The sequence below is a fragment of the Eptesicus fuscus genome, chromosome 18 (genome assembly GCF_027574615.1).
Source record: "Eptesicus fuscus isolate TK198812 chromosome 18, DD_ASM_mEF_20220401, whole genome shotgun sequence".
NCBI lineage: Eukaryota > Metazoa > Chordata > Mammalia > Chiroptera > Vespertilionidae > Eptesicus > Eptesicus fuscus.
Genome location: NC_072490.1, coordinates 37,761,598 through 37,787,677, shown reverse-complemented (window position 1 = coordinate 37,787,677; position 26,080 = coordinate 37,761,598). Strand labels below are relative to the sequence as shown.

The window sequence follows — 26,080 nt, the reverse complement described above, 5'->3', positions numbered from 1 at the left end:
AAAGTGAGAACCCAGGATAGGGCTGCCAGATAAAATACAGAATGCCAAGAAAATGTGAATTTCAGACAAATAGAAAGCAATTTTTTAATATAAGTACATCCCAAATATTGAACATGATATGTGTATATTTTTTAAATATATTTTCATTGATTTCAGAGAGGAAGGGAGAGTGAGAGATAGAAACATCCATGATGAGAGAGAGTCATTGATTGGCTGCCTCCCCCACTCCCCACACTGGGATACAGGTTGCAACCCAACCGGGAATCAAACGACCTGCTGGTTCATGGGTTGACACTCAACCACTGAGCCACACCAGCTGGGCTCAGTCTCTCTTTCTTGATGTCTTGTATCTGTTTTCTTCAGTGCTGGCTTAATGCTCAAGCAGTCTCCCCACACACACACACACACACACACACACACACACCCGCCACCACACACACACATACACATGGTGGCAAACATGGCCTCCAGCCAGAATGATCCAGGCCTACCCTAGTGGAAAAGAAAGCACCTCATTCCCAACAGAACCCAGAAAAAGTGCCAGGGCTGAATCTCATTGGCCAGAGTTGGGTCACATGTCCCATCTTTGAACTAATCACTGTGCCTCAGATTGTCTAGGTCTCAGTGTGTGGGTAGGTGTGGATGCCCAAATGAACACTGGAGTGCTGTATATAGTAAGAGAGGGAATAAATGCCTATAAACATGCAGATTGCAAAAATGGTTGCAAATTATTCCCCTGCCTATATCCACACCTCTTTATGATCTGAGTCCTTCCATCAAAAGGTGGACTTGTTTTTCAATCCTTCTGTCTGAATCTGGACTTTGCTGTCTAACTTTGGTCAATGTGACATTAACGAAGGTGATGAAAATAGGGTTGAAAAGTGCCTGTACACTGGAGCTTACCCCTGCTCTTGCTGCTCTTGGGAACCTTCTAACCAGCACCATGTGAACAAACCCTAACAATCCTCCTGGGTGATGAGAGACAGTTATCCAAGTCATCTTTATCACCCAGCTGACATTAAGCCACCTACAAGGCATGTGAGTGAGGCCATCCTAGACCACCCACTTCCTTACCACAGAGATCAGCTCAGCCTGTCCTGACCAGAAAACTGCTCAACGCACTCACAGGACATGGTCCATGTTGATTATCTTAAGCCACCAGATTTGGGGGTGGTTTGTTATACAGCAATAGCTAACTGTGACAGTGATATAAAACCACAGTGACCCTCCACAGGAGCCTTCTGCTTGCCTGGGGCTGGCTTGGGAGCCCCCAGATACAGAATTGCTGGAGCCTCAGTCCTGACGGTCCCTCCTCCCCCCATAGCAATCTTCACCTGCTCACTTTGCTCCCAATACCTGTCTCTACTCTGGTGCTGACTTTATCAGTGCCAGGGGCAGGGCAATCCTTCTTGTGAAGAGCAAGTCCTGTGCAAGTCCCCTTGTCTCTGTAGGCTCCAGGCATTTCTCCTTACAAGGAGGCAGCCATCTACCTGGAACAAAGTGAAGGGCGTGCAGCCGAGTTCCTGTGCCAGGGAATCTCTACCATCTGTCATGGTGTCTGGACACGGCTCCCCATATCAAGCTCCATTCTTTGGCTCTTCGAGGCTGTTTAGATCCCCAGGGCCCCGTGGGAGAGTTGAATGTTCATCTGGGGTTGCTAAAGCAGCACAAACACACACGCTGTATGCAATTACTCAGTCTCTCCGACTAGACCCTCTGTGTCCCAGCACAGCTGTGAATGTAGCAGGGGCCCACCAATGCTCACTGGGTGGATCACCTGGGAAGATACCAAATGATGTCTGGGCCAAGGGCTCTGGGGTCCTGGGACACAGGGAGTGCCTGGGGCTAGAGGAGCAAGGCAACCGACCTTTGAAAGGAGACAGAGTGGAAATCACCAAAGACAGACTTCTCACCAACCAGTCTGGTCTATAGGGACTAGGACTAAGGGAATAGGGCTTAGAGTCACATGGACCTCAATTTGCATCCATGCTTTTCCACTTTCCATGTGATCTGGGATAAGCCACTTACCTTTCAGAACCTCAACTTCCCCTTCTGTAAGATAAGAATAATAATGCCTACATCCGAGGGCTGTTGTAATGAATACTTTTTAAATTTTTGGAAGCACCTCTCAGGGTGTCCGACACATAGTGAGTGGCTGGCTATGGCAGTAGGAGTAATAGTTATAATTATTACTGTTATTATCTCTAGGACACATGATTAACCAGAGGGCATGGAGGTTAAGAGCTCTAGCTCGGAAGTCAGACTGCCGGTGTTCAAATCTCAGCTCTGCCACTTAGTCGTGCACGGATTTTGGTCCCCACGAAGAGGAGCCAGGGCCCCTTGGAGACATGGCTGACCTTAAGCCTGGGGCACAGTAGGTGCAAGATGAGCCTGAAGCATCTTACTGCGCCCAAAATAAGGAAGTTGTCGAAACTAACGTAAAAAACACAAGAGCCAGCTTGGAGCTGCTCCCACTGACTTCAGCCTCTGAAAGACCACTGGCTGCGATAGTCTGAGTGAACCTCACGAAATAGTTTAAAATCCAGGGATTTCTAATGAGTCTCAGGAGAAGAAGGAAAATCCCTCATTTGCTACCATTGGAGGTAGTCATTATATCACCTTCTTACTCTGAACGTTGATAAAGAAGGGGAAAGAATTAACCATGTACCAGTATTCTTTTCCAGAAAGAACTATACTTTAGGAAAATACTAGCCCTTGTAGATGAGAATTCGACCTTAAAATTTTAGAAGAAATGATAAAGTTAGAAAAATGGCCATTTTGCATCTTCTAATGAAACATTAGTGTTCCAGGCAATGATCACCCATGGGGAGAGATTGTTGAAGAACCGGATATTCACCAGGTTCCAAATCATCAAACCCCAGTTTAGCTTCTGCTCACAGGGAAAATGCAGCTCTTTAATGGAGGGATGAGGGTGAACCCACCTGAACCTATTGGTTAATCTTATCTTCTCTAAAAGTGGGTACCAGCCGAAACTGGTTTAGCTCAGTGGATAGAGCGTCAGCCTGCGACTGAAGGGTCCCAGGTTCGATTCCGGTCAAGGGCACATACATTGGTTGCGGGCACATCCCCAGTGGGGGGTGTGCAGGAGGCAGCTGATCGATGTTTCTCTCTCATCGATGTTTCTAGCTCTCTATCCCTCTCCCTTCCTCTCTATAAAAAAACAATAAAATATATTTTTAAAAATATAAATAAATAAATAAAAGTGGGTACCAAACAGGGACTGCCTAGATGAAGGACACATCACCTAGAGAGCATTCTTGCCAAAAATGGTACAACTGAATCAAATCAAACGCTTAGATCCAACTTCAGTTTATAAGACAATCATGGACGACAGCAACCAGGGAGTTGACAGCTCAAGGAAGCCACCAGACAAACCCGACTGTGGGGCCTGGTACCAGAAAATGAGCCAGAGTTCTTCCAGAGGACATGAGGTCACTGTTCTGGAACAAAAAGGATTTAAAAGACATAACCTTGTTACAGCCTTTGGATCCTGATTTAAACAAACCAACCTTTAAAAGATATTTTTGGGAACAATCCATGAAATTTTAATATGAATTAGGTATGACATTATACTGACAAAATATTATTAATTTTATTAGATGTGATAATGGGATTGTCATGTAGAAAAACGTCATTTTTAGGGATGTGTGCTGATGTATTTCAGGGTAAAATGTCATGATATAGGTGATTTATTTGAAATTTTAAAAAGGTAAAGTAAATTTGGAAAAAAATGTAAATAATTGTTAAGTATAGATGATAGATATAATGTGTTAATTATACTATTCTCCGTATTCTTCTGGAAGTGTGAAATATTTCACAATAAAAATCAAAGATAACTCATCCCACCTGCTATTTTACAGATGGCCACATGGCGACAGTAGAGTATTGGGCTGGGTGTGGACTCAAGCTTTGAGGAAGAAATACGGAAGAGCAATCACCCCATTCATTCTTTATTCATTTATTTCTCCTCATCTTTGCATTTGACTTCCTAAAGGGCCCTGAGCTGGACCTATTGAGGACAGAGTCAAATTAACCCCCGCCCCTACCCTCCTATAGCCACCTGTGTAAATAGTGTATCTACTAGTAGAAGGGGCAGTCACCAGGAACTTGGGTCCTTGCAGACATGGGTGTCTCTATGTTTGAGATCACTGGAATGGAGGCCTTGGCTGGGCATATCGGAAACAAAGAACTTAACCCAGGGAAGAGGGAAGCTGCCACTTGTGTGAGGTGACCTCTTCTACGGGCACTCAGATGTACACACTTATCAACTGTATGATCTTGGAAAGTCACTTTACCTCTCTGAACCTTGTGGGGCTAATAATAGTTCATACCGTACAGCTTTTGTTGAAAAGGAAGGAGCTGGAGAGACAGAAGCTTGTTGACATTGTTGAACACCTGGATTCGGTCCTTCCTGAATCCAGTTTTATTTTCATTCAGATGGAGCAAAAATTATTCCTTTCATTGAAGGCAAGCTGAGTCGGGTGTTTTAGTCCTGACTTAATGCATTCTCAACAGCATGACGTAAACTAAAAAGAGCCAAGCTACTTATCAGGACATCAAAAACCTATGAGCACTGGTCTAAGTTTGGTTAAAAGAATAGGCATTTGAAGAAGGAAAATCTTGTTCCATAGATAACAGGGACTCTGTAAGTTGCCTGTAAAGAAGGTCTGCAGGTCGGCTCCATGCGTGGGCCAATGATCTCCATATTAGGAAGAATTCCAATAAGCCCTTGGGAGGTAGGGGTGGGGTGGATGTATGGATGAGCAGAGCTGGGAATACAGAGACAAAATGGTGTGGGGGTACTCGAAGCCCACAAATAATAGTAAAACGCCTCCATCTGCTTTATCAGCCCTCAGGTACAGAGAAGCAGGTTCATTATAATCCAGGGGTCCTGACACTGCATCATAGCCCCATACAGTATTTAAGTCCTCAATCAGCACTCAAGCCCTCCATCATTAAAAAGTAGCTGTAATCTGGAAGCCAGAGATCATTGTTTAACAGCAATAAACAGGACTGAGTAATGCCCCCTGTGGACACCTTACAAGGGCTTCTCAGTGCTCGGACAATAAGTTCTCACTATGGCTCAAAAGGTGCTGCATATGCCTTCCTCCTTGCCAGCTGTTTTCACATCTCTCACCCCAGCCCAGCCACACTGGCCTTCTTCAGTCTCACACACCAACCTCTTTCTCCCCAGAGCCTTTGCCGTGATGTTTGCCCTCCCGGTCACCTCTCCAACCCCACCCTCGCCATTTCACGTGGTGGGCTCCTTCTCAGGCTTCTGTTCCCAGTTTCAGCTTCTCCTCAGAGGGACTGTCCCAACCTCCTAAAGCAGGAGCTGATATCCTTCCTCCCCACACCCGTGGTGCTTCCTGTTTGTTGTGGTCATTGTTTGATCTCCAGCATTTGACCATAAAATTCCACAGGGATCTTGGTCCACTTTGCTCACTGCTACAGCCCTGGCACTCACCGGAAGCCTGGCACACAGTAGGTGCTTACGAATAAGTTGTTAAATGAGTGAATGACACCCAAAAATGTGATTTTGTTTAAGTACTTAGCCCTCCTCACTCAGAAATGGCATTCTCTCCCCCCCACCCCCCAGTTGTGGATGGATATTCACTTTGTTCATAAATATTTATGGAGCACTTACTATGCTGGGCGCCATACCCTGTGGAGATAGTGTAACCAAGATAGACAGAAACCCCAATTTTCTGGAGCTTACATTCTAGTTTGGGGGAAGGAGGGGGAGAGACAATGCATAAGTCAACAAATGAACCAAGTAAATTACAATGATGATAAATGCAATGAGGAAAATTAAACAAATAAGCCCAATGGTGACTGGTGGCGGGGACAGATCTAAACAAGGTGGTCAGAGGAGGCCCCTCCGAGGCCAAAGACATATGAACAGACACTGCACGGGAGGGAAGGAGGCGGCAAGGGGAAGAGGCTGGGAAGAGCCTGGCAGGTAGAGGATGAGCGAGGACCAAGGCCCTGAGGTAGGAAGCCCTCCGTGGGTTCCAGGAGAGGAGGGCTCAGGTGGAGAATGCCGAGGAGGGAGGGGAGATAAGCTGAGATGGGCAGGGGTTGGGGCCTGGGGCAGGGGGTGGGGACTTTGTGGGCCACAGGGAGGGGTTCAGAGATCTGATTCCAGGCCCCTGGGGCGGCTGAGGAAGGTTGCCGGGGAGGCCCAGGGCTGGTTCTGTAAGGCATCCTTCCTTTAGCCTCTGCTTCTAGAACACAGGCTGGACTTCTGTTCTGGAATAGCCTGGGGCGCTCTCACCCCCTCCCTGCCTCTTTCACAATCCCTTATTTAAACACAGCCTCGCTCGCAGCGAAAGGAAAGCTGCCACTCCCGCAGCGGCTGCTGGTCTCTGCACGCTGCCCACCTCCCACGCCATCCTCTCCACAGCCTTCCACAGGGAAAGCCCCTCTGATGGCCTCTCCAGGGTGGGTCCCCGCGGCTGCCCGCGTTGAGGCAGTGGCAGGGCCATCTCCAGGCGTCTCCCCCTAAGCACACACCCCCTTTCTCCAGGGTGTCAACAGGAAATGCTCACTCGTGTCAGAGGCAGGACACTGAATCCATCCCGCCTCCTTTAGAGACCGTCTGAGCAGCAGCAGACCACCCATCCCCACCACCGCTGCCCTGTGCCTGGCACGAGGCCCCCGAGGGAGGGGTCTTGGGGCAAACACGCGCAGACCAGTGAACCTCACAGTTCCACCCTGTCCTCTGCTCCAGATCACACCCAGGGGCCTGTCCGGGCCTGGGGCGTGGGGAAGAATGGCAAAGATCCGCCTTCAGAGTGAGACTGTCTCAGTGGGACCCCAGCTCCAACGTCCTGGCAGTGTGTCCTTTGGCAAGTTCCTTCACCTCTGTGCTGTTCCCTCATATGTACACTGGGAAGTCCTACTTTGTCGGGTGGTCAGGAGGATCGGTGAGTTGGCTTTTACATGTGAAAGGGCCCCGAAGGGTGCCTGGAAGCTAGTAACCATGTTGGCTCTTACTATTCTTTCCTCTTTTCCCATTTTACTGCAAGAAACAGACACCCACTCAGCTGGCACTGAGGAGGGGCACTGAGTGTGAGGTCTCCCAAAGAAGAAGAGGCTCTGGGACAGGTGCACAGTATTGGGACCTGGAATTAGCCAGAGGCCTCCGTTGAGCATCACGTGGTTACCGTGGGAATAATGGGTTCCCTGAGGCTGGCAGGAGACCTCGTTCTCCTCTGCAAAGGGGCCCCTCCATGAAGGTCCACCAGAGGGTTCACCGGAAAGGAAGGGCCCTGGAACTTTGCTTGTTGTGGCAGGTGAGAGATCCTGAGATCCTGCCAACCCTGGTGTACTGAGCATGCTCAGTGACAGGCAATACAGTGAACTTGGAAAGAGCATGACTTTGGAGTCAGATAGACTAGGCTCAAGTTCTGGCTCCTTCACTTCCTAGCTTAACCTTGAGTGAGCCACTAAACCTCTCGGACCTCAGTTTCCTCATCTGCAGATTGGGGTTTGAGAAGGGCACTTAGCTTCGTCAGTGTGGCTCAGCGATTGAGCATTGACCTATGAACCAGGAGGTCATGGTTCCATTCCCGGTCAGAGCATATGCCCAGGTTGCAGGCTCGATCCCCAGTGGGGGGCGTGCAGCAGGCAGCCTATCAATGATTCTCTTTCATCATTGATGCTTGCAATCTCTCGCTCCCTCTCCCTTTCTCTCTGAAATAAAAAAAATATTTTTTAAATTTCATAAAAAAGGCACTTACCTTCAATAGCTGTTTTGAGAATTTGATGAGAAAATGCATGTAAAAGGCTTAATCTAGTACCTGGGACAGAAATGTGATCAGTAAACACTTCACACACACACACACACACACACACACACACACACACACACACACAAATAGGTTAAAAAAACAACAACATAGTCTTAGGGGCTCTGTCACATGTGTGTAGACAACAATGCCGAAATACTGCATTTGCCTTCACACTGGAAGTCAGTATCCTGTGGCCTCGTGTGTTATGTTGGAACGTTGGAAGGCCCTCTGCAGACAGCTCCTCCCACTTGCCTTTGCTTTGGCACTTCCAGCTCTGCTTGCAGGGTGCACCCCACAGTGGCCTCCTTCAATGAGCTCTACGGTTGGAGCAGTCCTCCTTGGAACCTTGATCTGAGCGAAAGGACATTTCAGGGATGGTTCCTGGGAGAAGCACGCACACAGTGTGGACTGGAGGGTAGGAACACCCCTCTGGGACCCCCCACCCGCCGTGGGCCACCTCACCCTTTCAAAAAGCCACCGGAGCGCGTGTTTGAGAAAAGTTAAGCTGTTTTATTTCACAGGATAGCTCCACATCAAACCAGCAGGCACCATCAGAATATGCGACAGAGGATCTAATCAGACACTCTATAGGACGGGCGTTGGCTGTAAGGTAGAGAAACAATATCTGGAAGAGGGCAGCACTTCTCATCACGTGGGGACAAGCAACCAGCAATTTCCGAGGGTGGTTTCAATTTTTTTTTTTTCTCCTGACACAGTTTGGGGAGGAGGGAAACCAAAGGAAACAAAATAGACCAGCCACTCTGAAGCAATCAGAACCAAGCCTATTGCCAAACCGTGTAAACAGCCACACTGCCGGGAGCCGGAGCCCAGCAGGAACTCCAGTGGAGCCTTCGTCTAAGGAAGGCGGAGTGCGTTCTGCTTGTTCTGGTCCAAGAAACAGCTTTGTTAGGGACAGTTCACACAGGAAGGAGGTGTCAGCAAGGGGCAGCGCTGGCCATTCGGCCAGTCCCAGAGGACGGGACAGCGGGACACTGGCAGATCAACCTCGGAGAGGCCAGGAGCACTCCGACCTGACAGCAAGTCCCTTCGCTCAGCTCCCCTGGCAGTTTGGGTACGTGGGGAATTCTCTGCACGAGAGAGGAGACCCCAGAGAACCGGGGAAGTTGACATGAAACGTCAGCATTAGCTCTGCATAGCAGAAAATCAGCAAAGCAACACCTCGGCTCACCCTCCCTGCCTTTTCCTCCCTGCCAAGCGCCAAGCCCAACAGGGCCCCCCCCCGCCCCCCATGGCTGTGAGCCAACCACTCCTCTTTCTGGGTTTCTCGGGAGAATGAGGCATTTGCTCTTGTGTGGAACCTTCTGGATGTGTGAAAAGTGAGGACTAGGAAGACCTAGAGGAAGAACCGTTACATTGGTCCTTGTGGTTTCCCATCAGCCGAGGATGTGCGCCGAGTGCCAGGTAATGGCCAGGCCACAGGAAGTCCCTTGCATTCATGCTTCCTGAATGAGAAAGAAACATACCCACCAAGGCACTCCAAGGGCCTCCAACAGAGAAGCCAGCCCCGCGTCAAGGCCCCTCCCCACGCTGGCTCCCTCTGTGCATCACAAACCAGTTCTGAAGGGTTTATAAGGCAGATCTCTGAACTGCTGGTTCCAGCCGTGGCCAAAGGTTGGCTCCATTTCCCTGTGTCTCTTCCCACTCGGATTTCTTCATTGAATAGAAACCTGTTAGCCCTTGGGAATCCACTTCGCTCCTGCTCCTTGGCCTGGTGACCTCAGAGGACAGACTCCCAAGTCTAATGCCCAAGCTTACATATCCCTCCCATTGGTGCTCTGTCCGGGTTCAAAGGCGCTTCAAGGTGAGAAATCGTTAGCACTGAAAACAAGGAAAGGCAAGAATTTTTCATAGAATCCCACAGCTCAGAGCAGCTCTTTAAGAGGAAGGGGGAAGAAAGGAGAGAGGGAGAGTGGGGCAAGCACGGCTTGTTCTCAATTTTATCCGAGGAAGGTCTTTAGCGGCGACTGGGCCCCGGGGCCCAGGAAACTAGACCAGGAAGGAATTGTCTTTGGTCAGTTTTAAATGAACATCTTGCTGGTTCATTCCTAAAATAGACTGAACATCGGTTACACATAAAGACAAAAGGCTTGACCTCAGGATAAGTCGAAGGTTAAGAAATCATTCTGTGAAGCAAAAAATAATTTAAAAAAAAAATGCCCGTTATCGACAAACTGATCAGCACAGCTTTCAGTAATGGTGATGAACAAGTAGGTAAACACCACTTCCCCTTGTACACTTGGTTATATTGAGGACTACGAACTAGGTTACTACATTTCCCCCACACTCACTGTACAGTTAGGTTTCTCGTATTTGTTTTTACATTGAACTATCTACTAGGTGCAAAGATTTGGTGAGTGGCATTGGCTATAATTTAATTGTCGCCTTTTTAAAAATTACGATTTCACATTTTTAACAGTTACTTTCCAGCATTTAAGCAAAGACAGCAATATATAGTGGACTAACACAGGCAGGAGTCAGGAAGAGAATGCCAGTGCTCAGTGACTGTGGGTGGGGCTGGGTGCCTGTGGAGGGACAGAGACATGCAGAGTGCCAGATGAGGAAGTGGGGGGGGGGGCAGAGAATGGGGGATGCAAGAAAGTATTTTTCCATTTGGTTCTGCGTCAAGGCTCAGATTTGGGGCTGGATGAGTGAGGTGTGAGCGTCTCTAAATGTGAGCTCATCAGCCTTTTCCCAATGGAAAAACAGGTGCTTAAAGAACACAGCTACAGCTCTGCCTTCAGATAATTCAGTAAAAGGCAGGTCCATTCTCAGGAAAGAAAAATGAAGTTAGTCAATTCAGAGGAAAAGCCACATGGTTGGACTGGTGTTATGTAGATCAGGCACCAGGTCTGTCAGCTCAAATTTTCTCTTTGCGTCCGGTAGTCCTGGCAGAGAATGCTACATTTTGCTCAGGAGGCAACTACATTTAAGGTCTGGGAGTATCTGTGGGGTAGGAATGGGATATCTTGTACCCTGGCTGGACAGGATAGCATCCTTGCAAATAAATGACTTCCGCGCCTGACATGACCCCCTCTCTCAGACACCGATCACATTGTGAGCACAGCCTCTCCCAGGGCCCTGCTTTCTTTCTAAGCTGTAAAATGGGGATAGCGTCATACTGCCCACAGAGGTGCTTGCTCTGAGGTGCTTTCATTTCCAGGGGCTAAGAGAACAGTTGGTTCTAGGCAAAACAAGGAAGGTCAAGCTTGCCTTTGCCTCTCCCTGGCATTCTCTTTTGGGGCCCTTGCTTGCTTCTTCCTTCCACTGTGTGCTCTCCATGTCAGTCCTCAGGTGAGGCAGAAGGGCTTACCATTCCCACACACCCAGGGATTAGTGACTCAATAGGTCCCTTCTTCTGGGGTTAGTCACCTTTTTGCGGAAGACCAGAGGACAAGGCAAAATTCATCTAATGGGGCGAAATGATATTGATGGAATTTCGAGCATCTGTAGGTGATATATCTGTAGGGCTGGGCTTGGGGATCTTATGAAGCTGGTAGGAAAATTCCCCTGCCTACTCTCAAAAGCCATTAGGAGGTTTCAAAAAGAAGGTCTCAGATGGTTTTGAGCTAAAAGACTTACCTTACTAATGACAATAAAAAGAATAATCGTGTTGGCACAGTGCTTTCTAAACAGCTTACTCATTTACATTTTATCCTTATTATCTCCATTTCATGGAGCAGGAAACTGAGACTCGGTGAGGTGCAGGGACATGCCAGAGCCCCACAGCTCCCAAGGGGTGGGCGCTGGGCCACACAGGACTTTTTATTCCAAACCACAGCCATGGACATACTCAGAGGCCTTGAGAAAGAGATGAAGCTCGAGAAGAATGGGGAGGAAACCCTTGGCTTGGCACGAAGGTGGTGAATAAAAGTGTCCCGTTGGAATCTAATTCATCTGTGTTCCATTACCCATAAACAGCCATCTCTGGAAAACCAGGAGATGCAAAGAGGAAGCAACATAGAATCGAGTGAGGGTGATGCAGAGGCCCTTTCCCAGCCAAGAGGTGAAAGCCTTGCTCATAATGCTTGACGATCACACCCCCCAATTCCTTCACCATGTTTCACTCACGTTAAATGCTCTGGAGCAGGTCGGTGAAAGGGAAGGGAAGGGCGAGAGGGAAGCTATTTCACTTGCATAAACGCAACCTAAGCATTCTCTGGGACAGAAAGTGCCAAGGACCGCCCCTCCCCAGCCCTGGGCACTTACGGTTCATGCACTTCGTGCAAGAGGCACCAGCCAAAGTGCGTCATGGCCTGATTTTTAATGAAAACGATGTGACTCAGAACCTCCTTGCCTGTTTAGTTCCACATCTGACACAGTATAATTAGTAGAAAGAGGAAAGGAAAAAAAATTAAATATTTTGAAAATTGTGTAAGTTAAACCTCTATAGTTACCAGAATTATTCCTACAGCATTTCTAGGTTTTTGAAGTGTTCCATACCACTGTGGTTTTATTTATTTTTTTCCCTTTTTCCCAACCACACATAATACTGTGCTACGATGGGGCTTAGGTTCTCACTACCCCCTTTTCTACGTACAAACACACGGATGCTGTGGTCAGGGGTCTTCCTGCCAACGTCCTCCCGTGCCTTTGGGGGTACAGTTGGTCCTTGGCCTTCAGGTGGAAAGGCAGGGTCTCTGGGTTGGACGGGGGGTTCCCCACCTCTAGGAGCAGCCTGCTTGGGGACTGCCTGCCCCACCCTTCATTGGGGGCAGACTGTTCTGGAAGGCCACGACTTCTGGAGACAGTGGGAGACTGTTTTTGTTTTTCTGCAGCTTAGTGGTATATTGCTTCATTCGCAGTTACTGTGGGCCTCTAAGTTCTCCCAGGAAAGTCCCTGCAAATCCCACCAAATAACAGCGGGAGATGTTTGGTGGCATGGGTCTGAGGTAAATCTAAGTTTCATAAAAAGAAAAAGGAGATCCTATATACATTTAGTATGTGTCCCGATCTAGTATATGTATATAGATGCATAAATATATATATATGTACACACACCTACAGACACATACATACATATATATGTGTATATATGCACACATATACATACATACACACATATTTATGTATGTAGAGAGAATGTCGAGAGAATCGTTTTCCAGTGACGATAAGCCGGCGAAGCCGTTTAACATGTTGCCACAATCTAAGGACACGCTCTAGCCGGGCTGCTCTGCTCCCGCGCCTGCTCCAGCTCCAGCTCCAGCTCCAGCTCCTGCTCCTCTGGCCTCTGTCACACCCGCCAGCTGGATGGAGCTGCGGCCAGCGCTAGGCCTCACTCAGCTCCGCACAGACATTCTTTCAGGCTGACCCCTGGCCAGGAGCACTGGGAAGGGTGTGGACGTCACAGAGGCCCCCGGCCATGGTGTGCCCCAGCGGCCAGGGCAGCGCCGCCCCAGCCTGCGGGTCACATGGTGCCCGACTTGTCCGCTGAGCTGTTGGGGAACATCTTCTCGGTGGGCGTCACGGCCGGGCTGCCCACCCCTGAGCTGCTGCTGCTGCTGGACCGGTGCTGGACCGCGGGCCGCACGGGCCGCACGGGGGGCGGGCGCAGCTGGGCGCCGGCCAGGCGGGCGGACAGCGCGGGCTTGAAGGTGGTCATCATCTCCGCGGAGGAGCTGCAGCCGCGGCGCACGGCTGCGTCGGGGTCGCGGATGACGATGGTGTGCAGTGGGCTGGCGGGCTCCGAGCTGACGGGGCCGGGCGGGTTCTTCAGGGGCTCCAGGGTGTCCAGCACCACGTCTGGCGCCTGCTTGACCGTGTTCTGCCTCTCGAGTTCCCGCAACTCGTGCAGAGCGGTGCTCATGGTCTTCTCTATGTCCTGGGGGCAGAGAGCGCTCTGGTCAGCACCCAGGCTGGAGGCCTGGGGTCAGTCCTTCCTGGGCAGCATGGGGGCATCTGAGGGAGGTTTCCCCAGGGGCCAATCGCTGGGGTGTTGCTAGTTGGGGAACCTACATGGCTGTGACCTGCACTCTGTCTGAACAGGAAGCTGACAGTGAGGGCAAGTCAGACTGCTGGCTAAGAAAGGCATGCTCTGCAGCCAGACAGACGTGGGTTCAAATTCTGGCTCTGCCACTTCTTTAGGGCATGACTTGGACAAGTCACCTCAGCTCCCTGAGCCTCAGATTACAGATCATTAGAATACAGACCTCGGGGCTGGATGAGTATGAAATGATATGGTCCCTGTGAAGAGCTCGGCCTGACTCCTGGCACACAATAAGCGCTCACACAGCACCAAGCCAAGCCCTGCCACGAATAATTCAGTCCATCCCCTCCTGTATAAGGTAGGAACTACCATTAAGGTCATTGCACACATGAGGAAGTGGAAGCTCAGGCTGGTTGAGTAACTTGCCCAAGGTCACACAGCTAGTTAGTCGCACAGTCTAAGTCTCAACCCAGGCAGTCTGTCTCCAAAGTCCATGCCACTAACCATTATTATTATTTTTAAAAATCCTTGCCCATAGAAAAATTCCTTGGAGGTTAAATATCAGAATGTTCACTTCAAAGTGATGGGACTTTTACTTTCTTCTCTGTTATAATCAGAAACTTTTGATTTTTTTTTTAAACGGAGGTGTTATAAAGCAACAAAAATCCGTATCTGCCTACATAATTTCCTGGGAAGTTTTAATATTTAAGCTCATAAGGATGAGAGAGCTTTGAATGACATAGAGTGAGATCATGGCTGGCTCAGGACCGCCTTGCCTTGTGAGCAGAGGAGCTCTTTGTTAGCCTGGGGCTCATCCCTACTTCTTCCAAGGCCTCCATTCCCCTTCCAGCCAGTAGGGGGTGCTGGAGCTGGAGCTGGAAGTCAGCATTTAACTTAGGAGCCCTAGGCTAGGATATAGGGCTGGGACTTTTGAGCAAAGACTCCTTTGCCACTTGCAAGTCTCAGTTGCTCAGCACCATACTTTGTTCATCTGTTGAAAGCCCACAAGATTATTGTGAAGATGGAATGAGACAATGGATGTGATGAAGCTTTGTAAACTGCCAGACAGTGGTTTTTAAAGTCCCTTTAGCCAGAGTCCTTGGTCCACATAAGAGGAGCTGCTCAGGCTGAGCTGGGCCAGAGACCCACGGACTGGGCCACTGAGGGGACAATTAAAGATACTGCTTAAAACCACTGTTGGAAGGTCTGTGCACAGCCTCAGTAACAATGATGACTATTAAGACTCACTGCTTTTCTGCGCAGGGGCAAATCTGGAAAATCTACAGGTCTGGTCAGACTAATGGGATTAGAGCCTGGGGATGTCCTGGCTGCCTCTCTCCATACTCACCTCTTTTACCTCCACCTCTCCTCCCGTTAGCAGGTGGCCTAATGCCTGTCCTGGGCCCCTATGACAGGCTCCAGTCTGGCCACAGTCAAGGTCCCAGCCATCCTTTTTAGGATCTGTTAAGAGCTATTGATAATTAGCTAATCCTATATAATAAAAGCCTAATATGCTAAGTGTCTGGTTGACCGGTCAGCTGTTCAACCAATTAAAGCATAATATGCTAATGATATGCTAAGGCCACTCAACTGCTCACTATGACGTGCACTGACCACCAGGGGGCAGACGCTCCAGCCGATTGGGACTGAGTGAGATGGGCCAGACATGCCCTGGAGCCCTCCCGTGGTCCCTCCCCAGCTGGCCAACCTCCTGCATCCTTCCCGGGCCCAATCATGCACTAGTGGGGTCCCTTGGCCTGGCCTGCTCCCTCTTGCAATCCAGGACCCCTCAGGGGATGTCAGAGAGCCAGTTTCAGCCCAATCCTGTAGGCCAGGCTGAGGGACCCCACTGGTGCATGAATTCATGCACCAGGCCTCTAGTCTATCTTATATAATAAAAGGGTAATATGCAAATTAACTGACCACCAGGGGGCAGAAGCTCAATGCTGGAGCTGCCCCCTGGTGGTCAGTGCGCTCCCACAACAGGAGCACTGCTCAGCCAGAAGCCAGGCTGATGGCTGGAGGGGCGCAGTGGCAGTGGCAGGAGCCTCTCCCGCCTCTGCGGCAGTCAGGCATCCCCTGAGGGCTCTTGGACTGAGAAAGGGCACAGGCTGGGCTGAGGTCCCTCACCCCTGCCCCCCGTCAGTGCATGAATGTCATGTACCAGGCCTCTAGTATATATATAAAAGCCTAAGCAACCAGCCAACCAGCCGGTAGCTATGACACGCAATGGCCACTAGGGGGCAGATGCTCAATGCACAGGCATGGAAACATGGAGCAAACTGATGATCTCAGAGGGAAGGGGGAAGGGTGGGAAGAGATTAATGAAAGCTCTTATATGCATACTAGAGGCCAAGTGCACGGATTCATGTACCAGTGGGTCCCTCAACCTGGCCTGTGGAGATCGGGCCGAAACCGGCTCTCCGACATCCCCCGAGAGGTCCTGGATTGCGAAAGGGTGCAGGCCAAGCTGAGGGACCCCACCGGTGCACAAATCCATGCACTGGGCCTCTAGTATTAACATAAAGCTAGTATTAGCTTTTAGGCTTCCCCATAATACTGGCTCGTTTAAGAAGGGGTCTTTGGGCCTTTACCTACAGGATTAGCTGTGGGGGATCTTCTGCATGAGGGAGAGAGGGCAGTCTCTCCCCATCTTTGCCTTCTCCCAACCCTGCAGGGATAAAGCCTGCTTTCAACACCCCACTCTGCTTAAATTAACTCCTCTATTGACATCACTACTCTTTGTTTGCTCTACTCCAGTGTGAGCTGAAAGGTAAAACTTCAATAAATAAAGTGCAATTATCGCCCCTCCACCACCATCCCTCCCACCACTACCACTCTACCCTGGCAGAGTGTGAGCCAGAAAGACAGAAAGCTCAGAGAAAGATCAGCTGAGTAGTTTAGGCAGGAGCCTGGCATTAGTCTGAGGGGTGAGGCCATAATATCCAGAGTGGAGCTGCAGAGAGGTGCTGAGGGGTGATGGACTTCCGGGGGTGGGGTGGGAAAAGAGTACTTTTCAGCTCCTCCCAAATGGCATCTTCCCACTTTGGATGGCAGTGTAGCAAGTTCCCCAAACAGCCTCTTCACTGGGTTCAAATCTAAGTCCTAAAGGGTATTTTGAGACCAGAGAATTTTGAGTAACTGCATTGACCACTTGGTATTTCCTTGCCACAGCTCCTTTTTGTAGTCTGAGAAATCAGCACCAATGCTGAGCAGGCTGGAGGCCATCTAGCGCCCCCTTTTGGCTATTTACATATTACCTACCATGCTTTCCCTTTTCACCTCTGTCCATGAAAGAAGCTTTTGAATGGCAGCTATCAAATTAGAGAGTGTGTAGACGTGTTTACAAAGGGAGAAAAATGCATAAAGCATTTCCCAAGTGTATTCATTCTTTAGGCTTGCCTTATGAATGCGCTGTGAATAAAGCTCAAAGAAGTCTGGGTGATGGGGTGTGCCCTGTTCTCTCTTTCTTGGAGATTCATAATACACATACTTCAACATACTTAAAGGTTCTAAGAAATCTTGTAGACAAGTCATTCAACTTTGTCAGACAGGAATTCCCCAAAGTTGGTTGACAATAAAACACATTTCCCCCTCTTCCCCCATTAACATCCTGTGAACTAGTCTGCTGTGGGAGCTACTTTTGGAAACACTGGCCTAGACTGCACTGTGTTTGATTGTTTATGTTAAGGGCTCTGGGCCTTGGGGAGCCCACTCCCCATCCTGGCTCTTATTAGAGCTTCAGGTAATGGTGGATGCTAGGGTGATGCTCCCCAAGGGGACAGCCTTCAAGGACGGAGGGACCAGCAGGTCTTCCTCTGTGGGACCATGCCACGGTGCTATCTTCAGGTATCCCGAGGGAGTGGGCATCAGGACATGGGGCCAAGCTAGGCCCTGTGGGTGTGAGCAGGAGTTCTAGCTGCTGGGTGAATTGTTTCTGCATTGGTTTTCCCGGGGAACCTTTCCTGGTCTCCTCTAGAGCACAGCTCCCAAGCCCACAACCTTCCCTTTCCCCTTGTACCAGGGATTCAAATGCCACTCTCTAAGGAGCAATTCTCACAGCCAAGAAGGTTCTGGCTGCATCTTCTCTTCCAGTGTCAGCTGTTTATCCCACCTAACCTCTGTATCTCAGGTCATATCCCCACCCCCGCCCCAGCGTCAGCCATTTATCCCACCTAACCTCTGTATCTCAGGTCATATCCCCACCCCGACCCCAGCGTCAGCCATTTATCCCACCTAACCTCTGTATCTCAGGTCATATCCCCACCCCCGCCCCAGCGTCAGCCATTTATCCCACCTAACCTCTGTATCTCAGGTCATATCCCCACCCCCGCCCCAGCGTCAGCCATTTATCCCACCTAACCTCTGTATCTCAGGTCATAGACCCCTACCCCCCAAGGAAGTCTCTCCTCCTCTGAGCAATCCCCACATTTTAGGCTCTCAAAATATCATGAACCACTCTTTCAAAGAACCTGGCCCAACTGCCATCTCCCAGCTGTGCTATTGGTTGATGTCTCTCTCTTCTCTAAATTGGGAAGGGCCTGGGTCCATTCTAGGTCATCATTGTACTCTCAGTGCCTAGCCCAGTGATTGTCACACAACAGGTGCTCAATCAATATTAGCCAATGAATGAAATGAATGAATGAACAGATAGATGAATGAATGAATAACTCAGTTATGCCATCTCATGGAATCACCTGCCATTCCTACATCTCCAGCTTCCAGCCTTTCCCTTAGACAGGAATTGCCCCTCCATTCCTAAAGACTAAAGGGGGGGTGGTCTTCAGTCTTCACAGGAACCCTAGCCAGCAGCAGCACCCATCCAACTTCCATTCCCATGGGGAGGCCAGCAGGCAGGTGGGAGGCCAGCTCCCTATCTATCTTGTGTTCTGGCTTAGCCTTAAGCCTGGCATTAAGGGCAAAGTGGCCCCCCAGTCCACAGGTCCCCACCCTGCACCCCCTCTCGGGGTCTCCGCTGGCCCAGCCTGCCTTCCTGAGGGCCCTTACTTCTGCCAGGGCCTCGGCCTCCAGGGACTTGTGGTCCCCCAGGCTGCTGTGCCTGGTGGAGCCGCACGTCGACCTCATGGAGTGCCCTTCTGAGAGCGCCTTCTTGTCAGAGTAGTTGATGCTGCCAGCGCTCCCGAACGTCGCCATCCTCCGCTTCTCGGGGCTCTCGATCCTGCCCCGGGTGAGGGGGATTTTGTGGGGGCTGCTGGGGCAGGCGGCGGCCCGGGGCGGCGTGTCTATGCTGGGGCCCAGGCCCCGGGGCGGGCTGTGTGTGTCGCCCCCGCTTCGGCGCCTGGGAATGGCTGCTCCATCAGATCGTAACCGCACTCTGCAAAGGAGCCAGGGGGCAGGGGCATGGGGCAGAGGTCAACCCTGGCAATCAGAATGAGTCAGTCAACCCCCAGGCTACGCACTACACACTAGTCACTAGTCTAGCCCAGGTATAGTAAAGCCTCCTTCAGCCAGACTGCGATTCCACACGAAAGCACCGAAAGCACCGGCTGAGCACGGACCTCACCCGCAGGGGACAGGCTTAACCCGCACACAGGAGGGAAGCAGAGCATTGTTTCCAAGCTGCAGAGGGTGGTGCTAATTCCACAGAGAAGCTATTAAGTCAAGGCCAGAGGATTCCATCCTCAGACTGCTCTGGTGATGGTTAGTTGGGCTTGAGATACGTTCTTAAGCAATTCAGACTTCGCCATGATGCTGTAGGGCTTCTAACTGGTCTGGAGTATTGAGGCTTTACTGTACCCAAAGTTACCAGCTCCTCTGCAAGCCACAAGAGGGCCCCCCTGGGAACAGAACACAGCCCAGTATTGTTACCCACCCCACCCTCCCCAGCAAAGGGCTACTTCTAAGAGCCTTTTCCAGATCTTGGGAAACAAGTCATCCAAGAGGGAAAAGTGCATCACTGAACATGCCTTCCATGCGTGTGGACAAAAGGGACACATGAGGATGAGTCCTTATCCTGCTGTCACAGACTTCCCAGGGTCCTCTCTGAGGCCCATTTTATTAACCTGTCAAATGGGCATAATATTCCTTGCCCACCTTTGAAGGAGGTTCAGTGGGTGTGAAAGCACTTTGAAGATAAAAGGTTCCACCTACTGGAGCTTTTGCTACATCCCATGGAGGCCACCAAAGAGGGAGGGAAGCTGCAGTACCCAGGGGGTGGGGAGCGGGGACAGAGTGTTGGAATGGATTTCAACCAGGGGACCAAGTTCAATGGGGTCAGCAGCGCTTTAGATCTTAATGCCACCAGCCAAGCTAAGCACTGCCTGTGGGTACCCCAACAGGACCAAAGCAGAGGCGCTGGAGAGGAAGAGGTATTGAGAAAAAAAGGACAAGGAGGAAGTAGATGAGGGAGGGAGGGGAAAATTAAGGCAGGAGAAGATAGAAATGCCCCCCACCCCTAGAAATCAAGGGACCATGACTTTGTCCTCTACCTACCCCAGCTTTCCACTTTCCCTCCCAACTGTATCATCTCTCCCAGGACCCGAACTGTTGTCTCCACTGAATAGAATATGCTAAAGGAGGCACTGGGACTTCTGAAATAAATTCATAATTGTATGTTTCCATTGTGACGGAATTTTTTGGCTCTATTTGCAAATACTCATATGTGTAGGCTGGTCCCCTGACCTCTCCACCGAGTAAACAAAGAAAATTACATTCTGAGAACCTCATTAGGAAAGCAGTGAGAACTGTCCGGTTTTTGGTCCTTTCTTTTCTTTTCCTTAATATTATTAGTTTTTAAAGTACCACATACTTTGGACCACACCTGTATGCAGAATAAGGAGCACAGCTCCCTTCTTGGCCGAAAGGTCATGTGACACAGCCTGGCCCACACATGGAGAGTAAAGAAATTGGCAAATGTGCTCCCACCAGATAAGTGGGTGGAGTCGAGTGTCAATTTTCCCCACACTTGAGGGGGTGTGAGTCTTCTGTTTATGTAGCACACTTCAGGGAGTATATGAGCTTTACAATTTTAAATATAACTACTTGGATCTTCAACAGAAAGTGGAGGAGGTGCAAGAACTAGAGAGAGAAGTTGGAAAAATACTTGCCAGTTTGTAACTCTCTCCCCCACCATTTATTATTATTATTTTAAATAAAAAGCACTGATTGGCCAAGATATGTCTTTCTTCCTCCTTGCTCTACAGCCTCTGCCCCACCCAGGTGTGCTCAGTATCACCTGTGGGGAACAGGGGCCACAACAGCCTACTTCTCTCCCTCCTGCCCCCTTGTTTTTCCCAAATCAGATACCAACAGGCGTGGTACTAGCAGAAAAAAAAAATGAATCCGTGTTTCCTACCGGCCCATCACCCCCCCAAAGCCGTAATCCGAGATGTGGTCCGTGGGGGACTGGAGGTCGTTTTTGGAGGAGGCCTTGTCGTCCAGCAGTGGCCCACTGCTGGCCTCACTGTCCGCCTTCTGGCTTAGGCTGTCGGAGAAGGCATCATCCCTGGGGAGAAGGACAGATGTGAGCTGGGAGTGCTCCAGAGGATGTGCTGGGCTCTGCTGGGTCAACATACACCTCAGGGTTAAGGTACGCCCACAACCCTGGGTGAGCCACCTCCTGTGCCCTGAAATTGTTTAAAAGAAAATAATACCTATAGATACAGGGAACAGATAGGTGGCTGTCAGAGGTGGGCAGTGGGGGTGGGGTGGGGGCGGGAGGGGAGAGGTGATATAGGTGAAGAGGGTCAAAAGGTACAAATTTTCAGTTACAAAATAAATAAGTCCTCGGGATGTGATGTACAGCATATTTAAGTAGCACATTATTTATGCATTGCATATTTGAAAGTTGCTAAAAGAGGAGATCTTAAAAGTTCTCATCTCATATGAAAAAATTGTAACTATATGTGGTGATGGATGTTAACTAAATTTATTGTGGTGATTATTTTGCAATATATAAAAATGTCAAGTCATTATCTTGTATACCTGCAATTAATATAATGTTATATGTCAATTATACCTTAATACAAAATAGTACCCTATTAACTGGAAATGAGGGGATGATTGTTCCTGCTGTCCCCTGAGAACGCCACCTCAGGGGTGGAGGATGGTGGGCAGTTAAGGGGGTGGTGGGCTGGCCACTGGCTACAGGGAAGGCCAGGAGAGTGAAGGCATGTGGCAAGATCCACTGGACACTGAGAACCATGTGGGTGATGAGTGCTCTGGAGGCTGCCAGGTGGGTCAGGAAGGGGACCAAGGGCACCCAGGCTGGCTCCATGTGCTCTGAAGCGTGAGCAGTTTGCTTATTTGTTAACAGGATCACCATTTAAGGGGATCTGTTCTTAGAAGACCAAGGGTAATTATATCAGAGAGAGCACATCCCTGGTATATGACCCAGCACTCCCCTTCCTGTGCCCATTCTAGACATCACTAATCGATTATGGCATTCTTCACAGTAGGGCCCAGCTCCCACTCACATGTCCTGTACGACTATGTACTGATGTGGGATGAGTCCATCCACGCCGTTGTGACGACCTTCCCACCAGTCCTCCGAGGCACGGTGGTACAATAGCAGCGAGGCCCCCTTCTTGAAGGACAGCTCACGTGGGGACCGCCCCACGTAGTCAAACTTGGCGATGGCCTCAATCTGTTCCACTTCTGGAAGGAAAGGAAGAAGAAGAGCATCCATAAGGTCAGCAGAAGGACAGCCCGGGAGCCTTGCTCAGATGGCCCTGGCTTCTAGGGGGCAGCACAGACAGCAAGCCCAGTGCAAACAGCGTGGGCTGGGGTCAGGACCCCAGGGTTCCAGGCTCAGAGCCACTCTCCCAGGCTGTGACCTCAGGCAGGCCACCTAACTTCTCAAAAATGGAAAGAGGGGGCTGACATACATGTCCTTATTTTCCACTGCTCTTTTTATTCTCTATCTTAAAAAGACCTAACAACATTGTAAGAAATTTATTTTCCTTCTACCCCTTAAATCAAATTCTGTTTCCATTTTTCCATGAACTGTTTCCCTCTTTGTCCACTTACAATACTTTTAGTTATTCTTATTTTGGGGGAAGTTAAACAGGAAGTGTATGTGGAATCCCATCTATGCAAAACGTTACACACATTTTTAAGAACTCTTTAAGGCAAGCATGTCAAACTCTTGGTCCTCAGGCTGCATGCCTTATTTATTTGGCCCATGTTAGCCTTTTGAGTTTGATATGCTTGCTTTAAGGTTTCCTCAAAGCTCATCATTTTACACTGAACAGTATTCCCCAAAACCCATATGTGGAAGCCCCAACCCCCAATGTGACATTGTTTGGAGATGGGGCCTTTGGGAGGTAACTGAGGTTAAATAAGATCAAAAGGGTGGGGCCCTAATCTGATAGAACTGGTGTCCCTCTAAGAAGAGGAAGAGGCATCAGAGATTTCTCTCTCTCCACATGCAGCTGTCTACCAACCAGGAAGAGAGACTTCGCAAGAAGCCAACCCTGATGGCATCTTGACCTTGAACTTCTACAGCCTCCAGAATGCTGAGGGAATAATTTATGTTGGTTAAGCTACCTGGTCTGTGGTTTTCTGTTATGGCAGCCGGAGCTGACTAACCCACTCATCCATGGACTTAATGTTGAGGGAGGGAGAATTCTTATTGGGGCCACAGCTCCAGCACATCTCTTTGCACATACATATTTACCCATCAAACATTTACTCTTCTCTGGACAGTGACAGGCTGGGACTGGGTTAAACAATGAGGATATAGCTCTTGTCCTTGAGGCACTCCTACTACCCAGCTCTGTCACCTCTTGTCTGGACCTCAAGGAGGTTACTTAACCTCTGTACCCCTCAGCTGCCTTATCAGTAAGGGTTGTTAGGAGGATTAAAAGGTAATGCATGAAAGACAACATAGTACAGACGTACATTAGGTATTCAGTTGATAATGGCTCTCATGATTATGATTATTATTACTAATGGATTTAGCCTATGGGATAGGTCTAGATAAGAAATCTAAGCTGCAAAGTGTTTGAGTGGTTTGCCTATGATGGTACAGCTGATGATGTCTGGGGAGGAGACTGTATAAGGAGCAGGAAAATAATGCCTATGATTGATTTGACCTGTATTATAGTTTATACCCTAAGAAGTGGCCACACTTGGTAGAAAACTGTGATAGGTATTAATGTATTTATATTTTAAAACAAGCACAAAAATGTTTAACATTATACAAATAATATGTGTAGGTATATTAATCCTAATAGAACAAGAGTAACAAAAGTGACCCTTGCTCTCTCTAGCCTGCAGATACCTTCCCTATGCTTAGCATCCATGGGACTCCTTCTCTGCTCCATTCCTGGTGGATTATCTGTATCTGTCCATCCAGCCATCTACCTGTCCTCCGTGAAGGAAAGGCCAGAACACGTGGCTTTGCTGCTTTTTAGCTGTGTGACCTTAGGCAACTTATTTCTCCTTTCTAAGCCTCAGTTTCCTCATCTGTAGAATGGGAATGAATAATAACAATACCTATACCTTCTAGGGTTGTTATGAGGATTAAATGAGCTACTCTACATGAAGTGCTTGCAATAGTGTGGGCATATGGTAAACTCATATGAGAGTTAGTTGTCACCAGAGCTGATGCACTTTCAAGGGCTAAGGCAGTATGGAAAATCAAAGAGCAGAGGGAGCAAACTCCTTTGTTCATCCCCCCACTGATCCCCACCATACGCGTGTACTCGGGCTCTCTGTAAGCAGCTGGCCCCGGATGACTGTGTTGGTGATCCCATGAGACATAGAAGTCTTTGGATGCACACAATCCTCAGTGCCTGGGGCAGCCTTCTGTGCGGAGCGGGTGTTGGACAGTTAAGTCAGCTTTTCCCAGCTGGCTCCCTGACAAATGTCTTTAAATGCTATCCTAACACAACTGATGCAGAATGACAGCACAGCTAAATGGGTCAAATACCTCAGATCCTGACTCAGAGTCACCTTTTCAGAAAATCGGAGAGATCTCCGTCCTCCTCTGCCTCTTGGACTCTTTTCTGAGCCAGCCACGTGCTAGCACTGCCTGCAGCCCAGCTACAGACAGCAGAAAGGCCAGAGGGTCTGCAAGGCAGGAGCTGAACGGCTGGCGGTGCTCTGGGCTTTCACCCCAAGGCGTCCTCTGAGCCAGCCCATTCAGCTGATAAAGAAGCAGGCCTGAGCAGAGCTTAGCTCCTGCTAGGAGCAGCACATAGGAGCTGCCTTGGGTAGCTGGGGTAGTCTGGTGTTGTGGCGGGTTGCGGGAGAGGAGGAGGGGATGAGGAGGCAGGGGGAGGAATGGAAAATGTAAGAGAAAGAAAAGAAGAAAATGGGAGGAGCCGAGCTGAGATCCAGCTGAGCGTGAACACGTGTGCAGATGTCATTATGTAAGTGTGTGTGGTGGGAACAGTAATAGCAGCTACCAGTTATTAAGAAAGCCATTATCTGGGTCTACTAGTACAATATCTAAATAAAGTATGTTATTCTCCCTTGTACCATTCTCCCACACGCCCCTCACCAAACTTATTGAATTCTCTCATCTTCCCAGTTAGGAAACAGAACCACCTTGCTCACTGGCTCAGGCCAAAGCCTTGCAGTTGCTCTTGAGGGTTCCCCATCTCACCCATCAGCAGCCCCTTGCAGCTATCCCCTGAGTCTGACCAGTCTCACCACCTCCACTGCCACTGTTGTCCCTCTACCTGGGTCCTGGCTTTTATTCTTGTGTGGGGAGCCATTTCTCCCCACAGCAGCCAGACCTGGAGAGTATTATGCAAAGTGAAACAAGCCAGTCAGGCCGAAACCGGTTTGGCTCAGTGGATAGAGCGTCGGCCTGCGGACTCAAAGGTCCCGGGTTCGATTCCGCTCAAGGGTATGTACCTTGGTTGCGGGCACATCCCCAGTAGGGGGTGTGCAGGAGGCAGCTGGTCGATGTTTCTCTCTCATCGATGTTTCTAACTCTCTATCCCTCTCTCTTCCTTTCTGTAAAAAATCAATAAAAATATATATATATATATAAAAGAAACAAGCCAGTCAGGGAAAGACAAGTACCATATTATTTCACTTATATATGCAATATAATGAACAAAATAAACTAACAAACAAAATGGAGACAGATTCCTGGATACAGAGAACAGCTGTCAGAAGGGAGAGGGTTGGGGGCTCATTGAGAAGGATAAAGGGATTAAGCAAAGAAAAAAAAAGAAAGACTCATGGACATAGGCAACAGTATGGTGATTGCCAGGGGGAAGAGGGGAGGGGAGAGGTAGAAGAAGGTAAAGGGGGGATAAATGGTGTTGGAAGGAGAATAGACTTGAGGTGGTAAACACACAATATCTGAAACCTATATAATTTTATTAACCAATGTCAGCCC

At 49.2% G+C, this 26,080-nt stretch overlaps 1 protein-coding gene across 1 annotated transcript in view; it reads right to left on the bottom strand.

Annotated features, from left to right (window-relative positions):
• Positions 1 to 8,306: 8,306 nt before the first annotated feature.
• Positions 8,307 to 26,080, bottom strand: part of SRGAP3 (SLIT-ROBO Rho GTPase activating protein 3) — a 234,288-nt gene continuing 216,514 nt past the window's right edge. The window contains exons 19-24 of the mRNA XM_054708117.1: positions 22,197 to 22,377; positions 21,077 to 21,226; positions 18,769 to 19,096; positions 12,837 to 13,656; positions 11,907 to 12,148; positions 8,307 to 9,656 (exon numbers count right to left, since the gene is read on the bottom strand). Coding sequence (XP_054564092.1) covers positions 13,243 to 13,656; positions 18,769 to 19,096; positions 21,077 to 21,226; positions 22,197 to 22,377 — 1,073 coding nt within the window. The 3' untranslated portion in view covers positions 8,307 to 9,656; positions 11,907 to 12,148; positions 12,837 to 13,242. The remainder of the gene's footprint in view (positions 9,657 to 11,906; positions 12,149 to 12,836; positions 13,657 to 18,768; positions 19,097 to 21,076; positions 21,227 to 22,196; positions 22,378 to 26,080) is intronic.